General features: G+C 51.5%; 1 protein-coding gene across 1 annotated transcript in view; it reads right to left on the bottom strand.

Moving 5' to 3' along the window:
• Positions 1–233: 233 nt before the first annotated feature.
• Positions 234–18,882, bottom strand: part of LOC124979287 (RNA-binding protein Musashi homolog 2-like) — a 59,963-nt gene continuing 41,314 nt past the window's right edge. The window contains exon 6 of the mRNA XM_047543797.1: positions 234–302. Coding sequence (XP_047399753.1) covers positions 234–302 — 69 coding nt within the window. The remainder of the gene's footprint in view (positions 303–18,882) is intronic.

The following is an 18,882-nucleotide window of genomic DNA, read 5'->3' as shown; positions in this document are numbered from 1 at the left end:
TTGCAGTTAAAGGTCTGTGGGCCTGCACCACACAGGAACAGGGTGAGAGGAACTACAAAAAGCAGCAGCAGCAAGCAAGCGGGGTGACATGGAAGGTTTCACAAAACAGGCATCGTCTAGGCTGGCCCCTGAAAGAGAAGCCTCATGAACTAGGCAGGGGAACAATCCCAGCAAAGGGACCAGCAGATGGAAAGGCAGGGAGGTAGTAAGCAGTAAAGAATGTTCTGGAACAATCACAGGTAGTAGAGCATGGAAAACACGCTGAAGAACTTCCACGTGGTACCGTAAGCCACCACCAGCTCCTGAGGAACAGAAAGCAGGCAAGGGGAGAGGAAGATGACCAGGCTGGCATTTCCACAGCATCAGGTAACTGCCCAGAGGGAGGACAGGAAGAGAGAGAAGAGACATCCAGGTGGAAGACTAGCCCAATGGCCAGGGAAAAGATGATGGAGATGCTGATTTAGGGACAGCCACCAGGTCAATGCAACCCGTAAAGATGCTGAGGGGGACAGTCAGAAAGCTGCCCACATGCACCACAGCCCAGGGTTTGAGGGCCCCTTTTCTAGAAGACTTTTTGGGAGGTCTAGTGCAGCAAATGACACAGTGACTATTTTAACAGCAGGAGAACAGCCACAGGGTTAGGTTAGGGTTAGGGTTAGGGCTAGGGCTAGGGTTAGGGTTAGGGTTAGGGTTAGGGCTAGGGCTAGGGCTAGGGCTAGGGCTAGGGCCAAGAAGGATACCTGGGAGAAACCAAAGAAGGAGAAGAAGACCCAGGCTGGAATGGAAATGAACTCCACAATTCATGAGGGGGAGTCTACAACCATCTTCTCTGAAATGACTGGGGTTGGGGGCGTAGCTCATGGTAGAGTGACTGCTTTACATATACAATGCCCTGGCTTCCATCCCCAGCAGCACAGAAAAACAAAGATAAACTATAACAAAACACGAGTTTTGTTTTAGGTGGCAAGACAGAGACAGGGCCAGGAGGAGTGGCCACTTGGGAGACTGTGGCAGCTGCTTCAGCCATGTCATCTGCCAGTTCCTCCAGGAAGAGCCAAGGGCTAAGAATGTATGGACCAATGCACAGCTGGACTGCCAGAGGACAGAGGGGACCATAACTGACTGGGGTGGCACATGACTGGTAGGGCCATTTAGTGACTCAAAGACACCTCAGTTCCCAGACCTCACTCTTCCCACAAAATCTCATGATCCTTAAGGACAGACGAGCGATGGCCTGCTCCCCTTCTTATCATCATCTAACAATATCCTGAACGTAACAGCTGTGAAATAATTACCTGGCGAACTGAGCCACCACCAAAAAGAAAACCATCTCTTAAGAACTCAGAGTTCTCATAGAGAAGGAACAAATGATGGTGGAAAGGAAATGATAGGTTCCTGCAAGAATTCAAAACCTACAAGCCCTTCCCCATTAGCAAGCATTTCTGTTGCAAATAGCCCCCCAAAATGTGGGCAGATGGCTTGTGTGCCCCCTGGCTCCACCTGTCCTGGTGACTGGGGAGAAGGCCTCCCAGTGAGGCCACAGAGCACTAGCTTGAGCCACTGTCCCTCCACGCAGCTGGGCAGCAAAGCCAATCTGGAAACCAAAATCTGGCATTGCAATGGAAGCAGGCACACCTGTCACAAGCAGGAAGCACCCCACAAGGAGGCGGCAGGGACAGCAGCAAAGACCTCCACTGGCGTGGCCAACTTGGGTCTTAGGGAGCCCCCTCCAAGTGTACAGCTGGCCTCTGCATGTCCCTGGACAGTCACTGAGCTCAGTCACACTTCAAAGCAGGGAAAACCCAAACTGCTTCTCAGGCACAAATTTCCAGAAGTCCATGGGAAAAGCAACACGCATGGTCAAAACTCTGAAAAAAGTCCTTCCCACATTTTTCTCTTCCACTTTCCTACAGGACTCAGGACCTGGAGCTCCACCGAATCAGTGTGGAGATCAGAGGCAGGAACAGACCTACACCTGATACAAGAGGGTCCATCTTGGGGTCACCTGCTTCTTTTACTTTTTAACTTCTAATTATGGGTATTTGCAAACTTGCACCAAAGAAAAGAGATTTCTACAAGGAAGCCCCTGTGCCCATCGCTCACTCAGTGTCACTCCCTACAACCCACGGTCCACCTGATGCTGCCCATACACACACCCGCGCTGTACTATTCCACTCACCAGGTGGGTTTTCACAATCAACCTGACACACAAGTCACAGAGTGCCCCTGCCTAGCGCCTTGTTTTCCCCTGGAAGTCCTCTAGGTGTCCAGAGACCTGCAACTGCCACAACCGGGTTTTCCGGCTGGAAAACAGTGGGTAGAGAAGGCGGGAGGCATGGACTGGGCATGAGTGCTCCTTGGACTTGTTCTGCCACCAGCAACATTTTTGGTGGTTCTGGGGGGGGGAACCCAGGACCCAAGCGCTCCACTGCTGAGCTATGGCCCCCGGGATCCTCCCTGGACAGCAAACGCCTGCAGCTGCGCCTTCTGCTCCAACACCAATCACAAACCCAACGGGAGGCGGTGGAGCCGCCGGTCCTGCGAGGGAACATACGTGCTTTGTTGTTTATGTCTGATTAAAGGCTGGTTTATGTTTCCTTGAGGAGATTTTATTTCTATGCCGTTATTTCACCCCTAAAATTTACAGTGCCTGAATTCTTCCGGCCTGTTGGAATCAACCCACCCCCTCCTCTCTCTAGCCTGAGAATGGCCAGAAATAGTTTCCATTGTCATTGACTTAAATTTCCACTTTGATGATGGGAACAAATATTTTTCTTGCCTTTTCCTGAAACGGGAATAAATTTTTCCATTCAGGTTCTTCTAATCAGACTCTCAGGGCCAAACTGCGACCAAAAAGTGCACAGGACACCCAAATAGACCAGGGACACCTGCCTCCTTGTCCTTGGGGTCAAAGCAGCGGGCTCCCTCGATCTCACGGTGTAGGTACGGCTGGAAAGAGACCTGCCCCCACCTCAGAGCGGCAATCTGAAACACAGGGTGAGCTGCTCAGCCCAACACGAAGGTTTCCTTTAGAGGGTTTCCCTAGACTGAAAAAAAGAATACTGCGCAGGACAGCCCTTCCCCATCAGACCACACCTCCTTCCCCAGCTCACCCCCTCCCCAGGCACCTTGTCAGCACAAGCGAAATGGCTCCCCAGGTGAGCAGAAGCAAGTCAAAAGAGTCAGTCTCCCTCCTGGTCTGCTCCACCCTCTGGACCTCCCTTCCTGCAGGGAACTCTCTGGCCCCAACCAGGAGAAAGCTCAGCATGCCTCCAGTGTAACCGAGCTGTCTCCAGAGAGCCTGGGGTATTTCCAGAACTAACATTTACATGGAATGCTAGGGCGCTGGGATGGCACGGGCTGGACGGAGCGGGGGCTTCCGGTGATCTTTTCCTCTTCTCTAATTTTGATCTAATGTTCTGAGTCACTCTGCGAAGCGGGGGCAAATAGTGGCTCCCAAAGTGTTTATACTTGGTGGTGCACAGCAGTGAGAGACCAGGCCTGGGAGCTGAGGTTAGAGGTGCAATAAGAACACAGCAGCCTCCCAAGTTGAAAGAAGAGACCCCTCCCTGGTCACTTTCCCCAGCCCATCTGACCCACCCACAGACAGAGGGCCCAGGGGTACTCAGAATCCAAGGGAAGTTGCTAGAGCCCTCCAGGCAGATGGGCTGGATGAGGGGTGCCAGGAACTAAGGACAAGGAGACCCAGATGAAGTGGGAGAGGCAGTATAGCAGGGGAGGGGCTAAGGGAAGCTTTCATGTCTACTTCCATCCCTAGAAAATGACTAGATGTCTCAGACAGCTGCCTAAGCCCCCCACCCACACTTCTATCCTCTGCCTCCCTGCAGGACTCCCTCACCGGCTGCAAAGACAGCGAGGGGCTGTTTAGTGTTTCCTTCCCACTGTACCTTAAGCTAGGGGTTGGAGGCATCCCTCAGCCAGCTGCCTATTTCAAGGAGAAGAAGGCAGAGCTGAAAACTTAGGACTCAGAATCTGGAAGAATTATTCATCCCCTTTGGGCATCACTTAGCTCTTTGATGAAACTCTAAGGACAGGAACCTCTGACCCTCCCCAACTGTCTTAAAATTATTACCTCCAAGCGTTGTGCAAACTGGCAGGGAGCATCTGACAGCACCGTCCCCTTGGGTCTTCTCCCAGAGGACGCTCCAAACAGCCCAGCATACCTAACCATCCTCTCCATTATCCTCCTACAAATTGGCTTGTACCTGAAAGAGGCCAGACGTCACCTATGCCCCAATTCAAGCCTCCGCATGACGGTCTAAATAAAAAACACCTTTCCTCCCCCCTCCACCCAGAGAGGCAAAACACAGACCATCCCCACCCCAGCGACAGCCAACCACAGAGTTCATCCTCTGCCCGAGATGCCTTTCCAACCCTCTCAGAGACACTCCGAGCTGGTATTGAACAAGAAGGCAGACTGCAAGTGTTCACAATTGCCCTCGAGTCTCGGAGAGTAATTGTGTTGCTTTCGATCAGAACACAGTTCAGTAGCAAGCGTCCAGAAAACTCGCAGGTGGCAGCCCGGTGACCACTCAAAGGAAGGAGGCATTGTCCTTCCAGAGAAGCAGACAGTGAGACGATGCATGGAGAAGGCCTGGCGGGGAAGGGCGGGAGGACTCACCATCATCTCACTTGAGACTCACGCGGAGGAACAATCCTGAGGTCAGCAGCAGCAAGCCCCCTCCCTGTGAAAGGAGGCGCCGAGAAGAGGGACAACTCTGCCACTGACCAGGGGGCTAGAAGAGGGGGGCTGAGCGTGCTTTCCCATCAGACGTGGATGTTTAAAAAACACCCACTCAAAGGATATTATTTTGTTGGGGATTAAACTGAGCAAACGTATTCAAAGCAATTTGCAAAAATCAGACAGGATGCAAGCTCTCGATCAACAGTCTCTACCATATTTGATTGAATCTAAGGCCTTGTGGATTTTAAGAGTCATTGCTGTGACCCAAAGCTGCCCACTGGTAAGATGTATCCTGATGCTCAAGTGCAAACGTGAATGAGAATGCATCTAGAATTGAGGAAATTTGTTATTTCCAGTGGGAATCGGAACAGTCACGTGCCTGCCCTGGGTGTGACACCAAACCACTTGTGTGATCCTTGAGAAGGACATGTTGCTTCTCAGCGTCTGGGCTTCCCTGGCATGAAGTAAAGGAAGGGACCTGATGATCATTCGGCCCTGGAAAAATGCTAACAAGAGCCCCCAGTGACCAGTGACAGCACGGGTTACGTCCTTCCCCAATACCTCCTCACAATCATCTGAGCACTGTCTCACTCACGACGGGTCAGAAGACCCTGATGTGCATGATCACCAGGTGCCCCCAGTCTTACAAGCTCACAAGGCCACAAGGTCAATGCCACAGGTCCCCTTGCCCTCTTTGCCAGGGGCACAGTGTCTTAGGGCCCACACACTCCACGGTAGAGGGCCAAGGCCAGCCACCAGCACCGCTCCAAAGCTAAGTGGAGAAGGACACCTCCCCAGCCAGCTGCCTGCAGCCCCCCAACACCCCCAACACAACAGCAGCTCGGCAGCCTACATTAGGAAATTTACATCTAACAAACCAGCCACGGCATCCTGAGGAGCACAGATGTTCCTGCAGGGCCGCATCTTCTTTGCACTTAACAGGCGAAACAGCACAAGGAAATAGAAAAGAGGAACTTGCTGCTTAGCTGCTCCACTCCATTTAGGACCTGGGCTCGGGGCGCACTGTAGGTGCTCACGGATGGCTGCCCTGTTTCTCCCTGACACCCCGCCCCAGCCCCTTTTCAGACTGTGTTTCAGACAGAAGGCCCCCACACCCTATCCCTTCAAGGTCCTTATGAACAGCAGCACAGCCCCCACCAACACACCCTGCAATGTCACTGGCCCATTCTGATTCCTCATGAGAAAAGGGAAACTGGCCAGGGCCCCAAACTAAGGCAAGAGTCCTGATCAACATTCAGAACACTGTTGCATGAGGGAGACCCAGAAAAAAAAAGAAAAAACAAAAACAGAAAAGAGTCTGAAATGGGGGAAAACCCCAATTAAAGAAGGTCTGAAGGATATGGCCACCCAGCAGCAGTGAAAACCTCACTGGATCGCCTACCTCATGTTTAAGGTCCTTCCCCATGGCCCACCTTCCCCATCCTGCTTTAAACCCCTCCTCAGAGCATCTTTCCCGAGGCACAGTCCAAGGTCAAGGCTCTTCCACCCGGAAAGCACACTGGCCTGGGCTGTGTCTGCCAGCTGCATGGCCTCAGGAAGCATCCCTATCTCAATCTTGACTTCTTTATCTGCCACATATGTTCATTTCTATGCTATCTACTCCGTGTGTCAAAACTATAAAATGGAATACAGTGGAGTAGGGCAGTTATTACTGAATTATGCTAATAATGCTAATTGAGAATGTTGAGACTCTTAAGGCATTAAGTCGTCTTTGTGCATATATTCTGCCTTTCTGATGGGACTATAATTTTCCCCAGGACAGAGGTTATGTCTCTTTCTTTTTTTCAAAATGCCTAAAATAGGACTCTCCACACATCATCTCAGTTGGTGGTGTAGGCTGAAGAGATGGCAACAGACCAAGCATGGCGCCAGCACCTCTCCTGGCCAGAACAGACATGGCTAATCGAGTGCACACTGTGCCCACTGATCACCGGTACTCCAGTAGGCCAGACACTTCCAACAGATCAGAGGTGGCCAAGGAGGCAAAGACAGTTCACCCCAAACCGAGGTCAGGCAGTGAGCGCGATCTTGACCAGGTACAGGCTAACCACTGAAAGGTGCTCTGCAAACACCACCCACCTACACAGATGGCTTCTGGGCACTTCTGGGAGCAGTGGAGACAGTCTGATCCTATCTCTTTAGGTCCAGCCCTGCACCCTTTCTTTTTGCTGCCTCAAAGCCTTTTGAGAAGATCAGCAGGATGTAAATTATTAAATTATGAGTCCTGGTGTCATATCACTAACATGCAGCCTATAATCTCTGACACTGGAGAAGGGGAACAAAGGACAGAATTTGTGATGAATCCGTTAAACTGGACCCCACGCCTTCACTCACTTCCTAGGGTCACCTCTCAAGTATCCCTGCAATCAGATTAACCTCCACCTGCCCCTTCATGTCCATCCAAAGTGCCAGACAAGTACACGTGGAAAGCATACGCTTTCAGGAACGACCCTAGGCCTCAGCTTCCTGGGTTTGTACGATGAGGGCTGGCTAAGACAGCTCCTGAGGTTCTCCCAGCTCTAAGAGGTTTATAAATTGTAAATTTATGACTCTGCCCTATCTACTGTGCTGTCCCCTCCAAAGAGATTTCCCTTTGCATTGATGCTGTAACCCCAGGTGGACAACACAGCAGGACCCACGGCTGGGCTTCAAGAGGCATGTAAGAAGACCGCCCTGCAGTCACGTGACGCCCTTTCTCTGAAGAGCGCCTCTGCTCACTCAGTGGGACCTCAGATATTCCACGATAATGATGAGAACAAGTGGTGGTTTCAGAGCCCTCTCCTGTTTACTGTCTCGCAGCCTCTCTATACCCCGTGTGAGTCTATATTCACGCATCCCGTGTACACCCTCCGCCATAGCAAAGACCTAATTTAGACAGAGGCAAATTAGCTCTGTGGGGTGAAATGCATTAACCAAGTCTCCCAAACAGCACAAATCTAATTAACTGAAAATCAAAATTGCAAAGCTGCCGAAAAAGATTTCCACGGAAGAAGTCTCCCAAGGATTGAAGGAAAGTTGTGGGCCACGTGACCTGCCTAATCCAAGTCTCGGCGCTAAACTGGGATAAACGCTGTTTGGGTGTTTGGGTTTGTTTGCCTTTTCACTGATGTTTGTTTTCTCTAGATCACCTTTATCACCAGTGGGCTTTAGAGAGCTTATCTGGTGCATGCAACAGCCATGAAAAGCATCCTTCCCGAGGAGTGGGCCCAGCCTTCAAGAACCTTCCAAGCCATGGGAAATAAGAACACTGTTTCCAGAAAACCCAGCTGGGAACGCCTCTCCTTACTCCTGCACATCTGTCCCCCCTCCCCAAAGCCCCTCCTCCCACCAACCCAGGCTCACCTCCACCCGACCACCATCACCCAGGAAACGCTGCCAACCAGTGGGGTCAGGTAGCCCTTGAAATGACAGACACAGTGAAGCCAAAGCCTCCCCTCATGAAAAGATGAGCCTCTGCATTTGTCCCTCCCACCCTGACCTCCCACAGGCAGAGGACAGCAGGCACTGAGGTGGGGCACAGTGGCTTTGGGCTCCAAAGTCAATGAGCTCTTGGTAAAGAGAGGGCAGAAACCAGTTTCCATTCCTTCTACCCACCCCTATTTTAAACTCTTCCCTTCCCCGTCAGCCCACAATGGTCCTCAATCCTGGCTGCTGCTGAGAATCACCCAGGGAGCTTTCAAAACCTTTCAAAACTTTCTAAGGCCCCGTCCACACCCAGACGAAGATGCACCTTCCCCAGATAATGCCAACCCGCAGCCAAGGCCAGGAGCCACAGCTCCAGATCAGCGCTTCCCGAGCTGCCGTGCGCCCTGATACAGTCGGGGGATCCTGTTAAAATACAGACCCTGACTGAGCAGCTGGGATGGGGCCTGAGGTTCTGCATCTCAGACAGCTCCAGGCTGACCACACTCAGAGCTGTAAGGTTCTAGAATAAAAACCCCAACTCCTCAGCTGGTTGCTCAAGGCATGTGCAATCTATTTTCTTTCTTCCATCTCTCATCACTGCCCCACTGACACACCCCGTGATAGGTGCAGCTCCCCAAATACACCCTACTAGTTCCTCAGTGGAACAAATGCATACATTCAAATAGGGCCAGTAGGGTGGGACCTCTCTGATATGAGAGTTGTCCTTATAAGAAGAGGAAATGTAGATGAGGACACATGTTTCCGTACACACATCTGCACATACAGAGGGAAGACCACATGGAGACACAGGGAGAAAACCGGCCCTCAAGCCAAGGAGAGAGGTCTGGAACAGATCCTTCCCTCCTGGTTCCTAGAACAAACCAATCCTACTGAAACCTTGACCTTGGACTTCCCAGCCTCCGCAAATTCGAGGCAACATATTCCTGCAGTGGAAGTCACTAGCCTCTGGTACTAACTGCAGTCCTAAGAAACTAGAGCCCCTTTTTCAAGACCCAGCCCAGCCTTGGCCTCCTCTAGGAGGCTGCCCTGACCTGCCACACAGGCCCATCTCCCTTCACATCCTTTGAGTCTCCAGGGCTGCCTGATCTGCTCATCTGATTCTACACTACTTATGAGCTCCTGGAGGCAAACACCGGCCCTGTCCCCGCTGTGCCCCCTGTGCCAGCGCCCAGCACCTTGCAGGGTGACAGGTACCTGCAAGGTCCCGTATCATGTGGACCTGCTACAGCAGCAGAAAGCAGCCCTCCCCGGGCCAACAGTAACTTCCCAGCTAATCCCCCACCCCACCCCCCTGCCTGCCCAGTGCTGCCACCTCCCCTACTCTTGTTTCTCTCTAGGCAGCCAAGAAGGATCACTGTTTAGAGCTGGGTTTTGTTTTTATTGTGTGTGTGAGTTTTCTTTAAGCCACCATATTGAAATGCAAACTGCCAGGTGTTAAAAATGCTGCCCCCAGTCATAAGGGGCAGCTGGTTTCTGCAGACTAGTATTTATCACATTTGCAGTAAATACACAAAAGGTCTTCCATGCGAAACCAGGAAGAGAGCAGAATTCTTTTGTCAAAAGGCAGCGGTAACTAAACACTGGCCAGGGAGTGAAAGTAGATTCAGACCGCTGCTCTCCCATCCCATCCCCGGGTGTGGGCCTATGTTATGCCGGAAGAGGAGACCAGAGTGAGTCAGAGGACACATCTGACCGGCACTCGAGGGGCCAAGACTTGCGCAGTCACTGAGTTGAGTTCAAGCTTCGCTGCAGCCCTGGGGAGGGCTGACGGCATAAGTGAGATGGTAAGAAAAGAACGTCACCTTTGTAAGGAGAAATCTTGACCCTCCTTGGAATTAAGATGGTGCCCTGGAAAAGAGCATTTAGGAAGAAGGATCCAAAGCGGGTTCATTAATTCCTACGCATACAAAATCCCGAAATCCTTCATGTTCAAAGAGTAGAGAGAAGAGCCAAGTTAAAAGTTAGGGTGCCCTCCGTGCCAGTAAAGAACAGCCCGGGCATCTTCATAGAATTTTTTTTTTCCTTTTCACACAGAACCTGAAATATGAAATATGAAAGGGTCACTTTCTCTTTGGGGTCGATTTCTACTCCGAAGACGACACGTCTGCTCTTTTGAAGGTTATGAGGCTGCCCAGCCTTGAACCTCGTTTTATCTCTCCTCAGGCACCTCCCTGGAGATCCTCCCCTCCCCTTCCCTCCTGGCCGCTGGCCTTGAATCCAGAGCTCCGCACCCACCCTGGGCCTCTCAGGGGCAGCTACACCAGGCTTCCTCCTCCGCTGGCAATTTTGAAAAATAAAACCTAGGGAGGGAGTGGAGAAGGCAGGCAGGGACTACACAATCCCGCACAGGCTGCGGGTTTCAGGCTCTTTGCTCCCTTCAAAGTTGCCTTGAGGCACCAAGAAACTTCAAAACCGTGTGGTTCTAGGGAGACATCTGCTCTCCTGACCCTCCGAGAGCAGGGCCAGCCTCTCCTGCAGCCCCCGCTCCCTGGCCCAGGGCCTGGTTGCTAGTCTAGTAGGAGCCTGTCTCCTGAGGCAGGGGTCAGGGACACCACAGCTTTCCTGCCCTCCCCCAGCTTCCCGCCTCCCTGGAGCAAAAGGCATCACAGCACCAACAACCCTCAGCATCCCGGGTCCCTTTCAGAGACCTCCTCAAGAACCTTCTGGAACGGCAATGAATCTCTTCTGTACGCAGAGCTGCTGTGAATTCTTGCATCAGTTACCCTTTATCAAATGAAATTTCAAATTCCAGGAATCCTGCTTCTGGCAGAGAAGCACCTGTCCCCAAGCTGTTCAAGAAAGACCCAGGACCCCTTTACCCTCGGCTGAAAAGACCTGACACTTGGTTTCTGTAGCGAACATCCTGAAGTTGCACAGAGGGTCCAAGGTCCCCAAGCACAGGCTTCGGGCAGACCAGCCGGCAACCCTATTTCTATAGAAAACAATGAGAGTAACAAGAGCCACCATATTTTGAGCATCTACTTGTTCTAGATGCTACCGGAATCTGATCTGTGTTACACAGAAGCGCATGGGCATCCTCACAACAGTGCAGTCATTCCACTCAAAATATTCCATCTTTCCTGACATACTGATGAGAAAAAGGCGGGGCGGGGGTAGTTGAGAAGGGACAAGCTCCTTGCCCAGGGCCTCAGAGAGCAAGAGGCAAAATGGATTTGAACTCAGGTCTAAATGGCTCCAAGGGTCTTCAGGAGCATCAAGAGACTACAGGGGCTCTCCACCTGTCCCTGTCCAACCTCCAACTGCAGAGCTTCGTGTAGGGTGGAGATGATGCAGGGGGTGCACTCGTTAATATCCCCGTTGCCTGGTAGATAAACTGTGGCCTAGTGAAGAACAGAGCGCCCTGACCCCTTCTCTTGGGAAGGAAAGACAAGTTCCTTCCTCTGCTACAAATGCAAGTTGACACTGTCTTCAAAGACCCAGTCTTCACCAAGCTCTGCTCTCGAGCCTGCTGACATCCCCAGGTGCCCTGCTCCAACCAGCAAGGCCGACAACACGCCAAGTGCCCCCAGGCCCACCCCAGGAGCATCTCCTTGTGATTCCTAGCCAGGATGTAAGAACAGATGCAGGTCCAGACGGGCCTGGGGGTCAGAAAGGAAGGAAGGAAACAGCCCTGGGAGGGGCCTGGTTCACCCTCTCCTATACCAGCTGCTAGGTCAGCGAGGTCTTCACCTGCCAGAGCCCAAACCTTCTAACAACCCCACCACCCCACACCCCATCATCATCGGGGGGAAGCAGAAGCCCAGTGGACAGCACCCAGTTCTGCCCACATCCTGAAGCAGGCCCACGCTGCTTCTCAATCTACTGATTACTAATAGCACTTCGTTTGGCCTCAAGAAGCCTTTTGCCACCAAGTCGTGACTCCTCTCTCCTCTGCTCTGGCTGTCATTCATTGGCACTCCCAAGCAGGGCTCCCCCGACACACACACCTCCTTCCCCAACTGTTTGGGGAACTGCCATGTGACCATCTGGAATTCCCCTCGAGAACAATCAAGTCACGAAGACAGAATCCAAGCCTATTTGTTTTTCCAGCCCCACACGCCTACCCAACAGGTAGAACATGGACAGATCCCCCTACAGACACTCACGCCTCGTTATGTACACTTGTCCTGCGGTAGGGAGAGATAACAAGCGACAGGTTTAAGTCACTTCCTCTGTAAGCCCATTTTGGAAGCTGACTGGTGGCAGAGGGGGGAATGTGAGCTGTCAGAAAGCCCAAAGCCATTTCAGAATAAAACTGGCACCAGGGGGCATGATCCAAGTAACAAGAGCGGCTCTGAACACGTCCTTCCAGCTTGTGGGTAAGACAGAAGCACTTGAAAGTTCCTTAGCCCCAAACTCGAGGCTAAAATTTCCTATGATGATTAAGCCCAGAACAGATGATCTATAGAACTGCTTATGTTCAAAGGGACTCTGTGCAGCGCCTTTTGACTTATTAAAGAATATTAACATTTCTTTTCAAAGCCTTCCTCCGGTCTGCCTAAAACCTGCCTTGATATTCCCAAGACGACGCAGTCCAGCCGGCGGAATCTCACAGGCTAATAGCTGAGGAGGCGGTACTCCCTACTCCCGTGATGAAAAACACAGGCAGCCCTCACCTGGGAGACCTGCCCGGGGACAGCTGTGACCTGAGACAAGTAACTCGGTTCCAGACTTCAGTTTCCCAATGGTACCACGGAAAAATACAGCAATCCAAATGCCGGTCATCGCTGAAGTTTCCCCTTTCAATGATTAACACTAAAACCCACCAGGAAAAAAGGGCAATGTGGAGGCGGGAACTGGGGGGTGGGGTCCCCTCCTCATGAATCAGTCTTAAAGAAAACCTCCCCAGGGCTGAAGTGGGCAATGGGGGTGCTCAAAGAGTGGGGAGCAGCCTGCATCCTCGCAGCCACATCAAGGAAGACAAGGAGAGCCTGCTAAGAAGCCCAAGGCCTCATCCTTAGGAAAACCCACAGAACTCCCCAAATTGGAATGACCAACCTCTCCCACATCTGACAAAGCTGCAGTTAATTGGAAATGGCCTTTCATCCCTCCATTACCCACCCTGCCACCCACCCGGTGAAACCAACTGGAGTCCAATTCCTACTTCACAGCAGCTGAAGGGTGAGGGAGACTTGGGCCTCAAGAGAACTCCCTTCCAGCTCTCATGGGCAGCCCCAAGAACTGAAGCATTATTTTTTGTATTGTTTCCATGGAAATGGTCATTACCACCTCCCCACAACCAACTTATTAAAAAAATCTCTTGGAAAAAAACCAGATTCACACTTTTCAGTTTGAGGATGAATGAGAAGTCAAGCAGACACTCACAGAGCTGTAGGTAAGCGCACGGCTCCCCACACCAGGGAAAGCTGCCGGCGATGAAATGACCAGGAAACCCAGGGCCAGTCACGCAGGCCTCCAAAGCGCATGCCAGAGGTAAGAGGAGTTGGCCCTGGAGGTCACAGAGGCACGTAACAGAGATCTGCCTGTTGGATCTGGGGTAAGCCACGGGCTCTAGGTCTTGGTTTCCTCGTCACTGATAGGAGGCAACGAAAGCTGTTTCACGAGATTTAAATTAACATTAAATTTAACAAAAACAGACACATGAAAGAACCTGGTACTGAGAAGGGAATTGGCACGTACAATGCTCTATGGTGTTCTATTTGTTCTCACTTAGTCCTTGAAATGATCCTGCCAAATGGTGGTGGTGGCGGCAAGGGTAGAGGCTGGCAGGACAGGTTAAGCATCCTTTATCCAAAATGCTTGGGGCTACCAGCATTCCAGATTTCCTATTTTTACAATTTGGGAAGACTGCACACACAAAATGAGGGATGTGGGGGAGGAGGCCCAAGTCTAAAGACACAAAAGACTTCATTTATGCTTCAAATACACCTCACACGCCCAGCCTGCAGGCAATTCCAGGTAATATTTTTACTTCACCTGAGATCTGACTGTGACACATCGCATGAGGTCAGGGGTGGAAGCTTTCACCTGCAGTGTCCTGTCAGCGCTCAACAAAGTTTCAGATTTGGGGAGTATTCTGAGTTTTGGATTTTCGGATTATGGATGCGCAAGCTGCAGCCTCCCTGATGTTTTATTTACACCACACAACTCACTACGTGCCAGAACCTCAGCTCATTTAGTCCTTACAACCGGGTGGAAGGCAGATATTTCTCCTCTGTTACAAATGAGGAAACTGTGATCCAACAGCCTATCAACAGTGAGCCAGGACTCCATTCAGGTTGACCTGACCCCAAGGAAGCAAAATCCCAGTGCCTCTCAGGGAACATAATGCCTTCATTCATTTGTCACGCATTTACCTAGCATCTTCTGTGCGTCTGGCTCCATGGAAGACACTCGGAATACAGCAGGGAACTAGACAGACACTGTCCTGCTCTCAAACAGGTTATGGTCCAACGGCGAGAGACAGGCAACCAAATAAGCATCTGCTATGACAGGGGAGAATTAGCCAGGGTTCTCCAGAGAAACCAGACCAACAGGAGAGACAGAGACAGACTGACTGATTTTAAGGAATTGGCTTGTGATTGTGGGAGCCGACAAGTCTGAAATTCCTAGAGCAGGACCCAGGCCAGATATCCAGGTAAGCCACAATGTTGCAACCTTGAGTCCCCCTTCTGCAGGGTAGGCCAGCAGCCTGAACTCAAAGCTGCTATGTCACAGTCCAGAGGCGAACTGTTCTTTCCTTGGGAAGCCTCTGTCTTCGCTCTGTGGAGACCTCTGACGGACTGGATGAGGTCCACCACATTATGGAGGGTTATCTGCTTTACTTAGAGCTAGCTGATGGCAAATGTTAACCCCATCTCCAAATGCCTTCACAGTGACATCTAGACTAGGGCTCCACCCAACAACTGGGCACCATAGGCCATGCCAGGCTGACACATACAATTAACAGGGGGCTGTGTGGAGTCTTAGGAAACACAGAAGTCTGGGAAGGCCCAAGGAGGAAGCAAGTAAGCAGGCATCCGAAGCTCCAAGCGTTCTTCGGAACTACAAATTTATGTTCAGAGACCAAGCCTTCATCGAAACACACTGGGGGGTTCCCTGGATAGAGGAGTTTGGGTGAAACCTTTGGAGAACCAAGTAACTGCTTGGCCTGTCCATTTGCTTTTGGTCCGATCTGGTATTCTCACATCACCTTTTCGTAAGGTGAGACACACTGCAGAACATCCCCGCTAGCAGCAGAGCACCTGAAGGGTGATGAGCACAAAAGGAGGCTGCCCCGGTTCCTGGGAAGAGCAGAGGCGGGCAGGATCTCCTTCCCGGCATCCACCTAGGACAAATGACAGTATCACCCTTGACTCTTGCCAGCTCAGCTTCCTTCGAGATAGGTGTGGAACCCAGGCCAGAACTTCAGGATCCACCACTGGAGGTGAGTGGAGGTATCTGCGAAGGTCACTTCACCTACACAAAGAGCTAGATGGAGCTCCATTTTGTTACTCAGTCACCATAAGGTCATGTGCTTGGTGAAATTGCAGATGGCTCTTTTTAACCAGCAGGTCTCAGTGGAATTCAACTATCTCTCTCTACCTCTCCCCACACCCCTCTCATTAGTAGGCGGGAAGGGTTCTTCTCTACAGGCAGCAGTGAACTCTGAGCCCCAGAAGGCCCAGGGGTGGTAAGGGACAGGCAGAGGGAAGAGGCAAGAGGCAGCCAGATGGGCTCTTCCTACCAGACCTAATCCTGTGTACCCAGGGGCCAGTGTTGCTCCCCCAGCACCCCTGCAGAGGAAGGAGCCAGACTTCTCTTTGCCCTGCATTGACTGCAAGAAGGAAAGTCCACAGGTCAGGGATCCTTGTCACTTTTGCTCCCAGACATGTCCCAGGGCACGTAGCAGGTGTCCAATAAATACCTGTGGAATGAATGAGTGTATCCAGAGCTCACTACGGGGTCAGGCTCACATCCCCTTTAGCCACAGACGGAACAATGGTTGAAACACTTTCCGGTCAAAAGCGATGGCGTACACAGGGCCTTTCACACTACCCCATGGACCACACTACCTGTTATGAACAGCCAGAAGAGGAGGAGCCAACTAAATGGTCGAGAAGGAACAGAATCCACAACCCTAGCCTTGTGGAATGGTACCTCTGACCTCAAGCAAGTTACTTTTAACCGACATGTCAAATTCCCATCTGTAAAATGGGAGCACACCCTCCAGAGCCACAGTTGAGGGCTCCACTCAACACTCTGGCTTCTTTTCCCTTCCTGATGGGCACAGCCCGTCAACAACGAGCAGGGCCGGTGTCTAAGGCGAGCAGTTGGCTGCCCAAAACCTCGTCAGCAATAAAGCCTCACGATCTACTTGTGTTCTGACTGCATTAGCCACATCTCTGACCCGGCTGCTGGAGGCCTCACTGGCGCTGTGGCAGACTCTTTTCCCAGAAGATTAATTTATTACCTCTTCCTGAAAGCTGTTTGTTTGGAAAAAGAACATACAACTGGCTCCAGGTGAGCGTGTTTTGCTAAGGGGAAAAGGGCCCAGAACACAACACTTCTCTTACCCTCACCCTCAATGCCAAGACCCCAGGGAAATCCTGCCTTTTAAGAGCCCTTGGCCGACAAGCCCACCCACACCTTGTCTGAGCTCTAGACAGACACAGGGTCCCTGCTGGGGCTCCCACTGTGGGATTCTGCATCCCCCCACATTCCTACACAGGAATCCCACCTGAGAGACTTTACTAAAGGCCCAGGCTGCTGACCACTCTCTCCCCAAGCATCTGGTCTACCTCCTAACAGCACTCCCCAGCCTCTGCCTCCTGTGTCTGTCCTCATAAGACTCTAAGCTCCCTGAGGGCAAAGACTCGGCTTGCCCTATTTCTGCTATATCCCCCAGGCTCCTGGTATGCAGGAGGTGCTCAGTACACATTGTTTCACTCAGCTGGGATCCCCAAGGATGGGTTGCATGGACTCCTTTTAAACCACATGCAAAACCCTCCTTGGGAGGGTTTCGTGTGAGTCTAAGCGCTGTGTATGTGACCATTCTCCTAAGGAGACTGTCACGGGCTTCGCCATCCGCTCCAAGAGACCTGACCTAAACCGGCTCAGGACTCCTGACAGGTGGTGAGCAATGCACAGTTACTCCCGAGAGCCTCCAGGGGAGCCCATACTCCTGTCCACTTCCTGAGGCCATTATCCAGGTGCCACCTCACATGACCCCGTGACTCTACAGGTGCTTGCCTACTAGTATCCCACAACAGAGCACAAGCTTCCTGAGGGCAGGGACCAGAGTCTTCTTCACCAAAGTTCCCGGCACCCTAGGGGGACAGTAAAGAAGCATGTGGACAGGCCTTCAGAGTTGTCTGACAAAGTAACAGGCTTATTAACAAGCCCAGGCTTATTCATAAAGAATCTTCCTTATACCAAAATAATGTAAGGATTCCTTTTAAACATCCACCATCCCACCCCACAAACAAAACCAGCGGTGGATACTTTGCCCTTGTCCGTGAGCACAGGTAGGAGGGTGGCTCTATTCCTCACCCAAGGACAACGCTACCTCTGACAGTCTCCCCTTGGCCGGCGTTTCCAAGCGTGCTTCTGTGTGGGGCTGTCCTGCAGTGTCCTCGTGGGGGGGGGGCCCTACTACAACCACCGCACAGCCGACCAGTGTGGTGTGATTCCACTCTGTTGTGACAGAACCTTTTTTTTTCCCCCATAGGCAGCTTCTCTTCCCCAGGTGTTAAAGCAGATTTTCCTTCTCATTTTCCAGCACATCAAAGGTCTGTTCTCACATGAAAGCACTCAGCTGAACATGTAGTAAAACAGACTGCCCTCCCCGCCGAGCTTCAAGCTTGGCAGGATCCTCACCGGCCACTGGGTCCCTGTTCAGATTTGAGACCCGACCCATGAACACTCAGTGGGACTCGAGGGCTCGGCGAACCTGTCCGACTCTTCCCAGGCCCCTGGCCACCCCCTGGAGCCGGGTCCCTGTTTCCTCCTCTCTGTACTAATTCCGCCCCCCCACAGTCACAGAGCCAGCCAGCCACCCTGGGGCACTGATGTTTGCCTGGGGCTGTCCCCACTGCCTCCCCAAAGTCACTCTCTGGGCTAGGATCCACTGCCACCAAACCCCTGGGGACCCTGCCTGAACTGATTTGTCTATTTACATTAAAAGGAACAACATGCGCCCATCAAAAGAAGATGATGCCGGTTTGCTGTCATCCAGGGGCTTTTCATAAAATAAAGGGTCAACGGGAACATCAACAAGGTTCTCAAAACAGAACACAGAGAACCCAGGAGAAGTGATGCGAGGTAACAGACGCTCCCAAATTCTCACAATAAGGAAAAAAAAAAAAAAACTGTTTCTGTCCTGAGGCAAGAAAACAGCACTGAGAACGCGGCCTACCAAAGCAGTCATTTTTGTGTCATTCAATGTGTGTTTTAGTGTCTGGACTCCTTTTCCTAAAAAATAAGCATGATGCTCAACCTCATTAGTGATTAGGGAAATGCAAATTAAAACCACAAGATGGGCAAAAATACACAAGGCTGATAATACCAATTACTGAACAATGAAGACAACGACAAGCCACTCAGGCAGCACCACTACAAGACGGGCATCTTCAGAACACCATGTCCAGTCGACCTGAGGCTGTGTCCACCTGTAACTCTGCCGTTCCACCCCTACATGTATATTCTGATATGTACAAGGATATGCACACAGCAGCTCTGTTTGAGTGAGCCAAAATAATTAAACTCAACAACTCAAAAGTCCATTAAAA

This window comes from Sciurus carolinensis, chromosome 3, assembly GCF_902686445.1.
Source record: "Sciurus carolinensis chromosome 3, mSciCar1.2, whole genome shotgun sequence".
In the NCBI taxonomy this organism is placed as follows: Eukaryota; Metazoa; Chordata; class Mammalia; order Rodentia; family Sciuridae; genus Sciurus; species Sciurus carolinensis.
The sequence above is the reverse complement of the archived record's forward strand: the minus strand, read 5'-3'. Positions and strand labels throughout refer to the sequence as shown.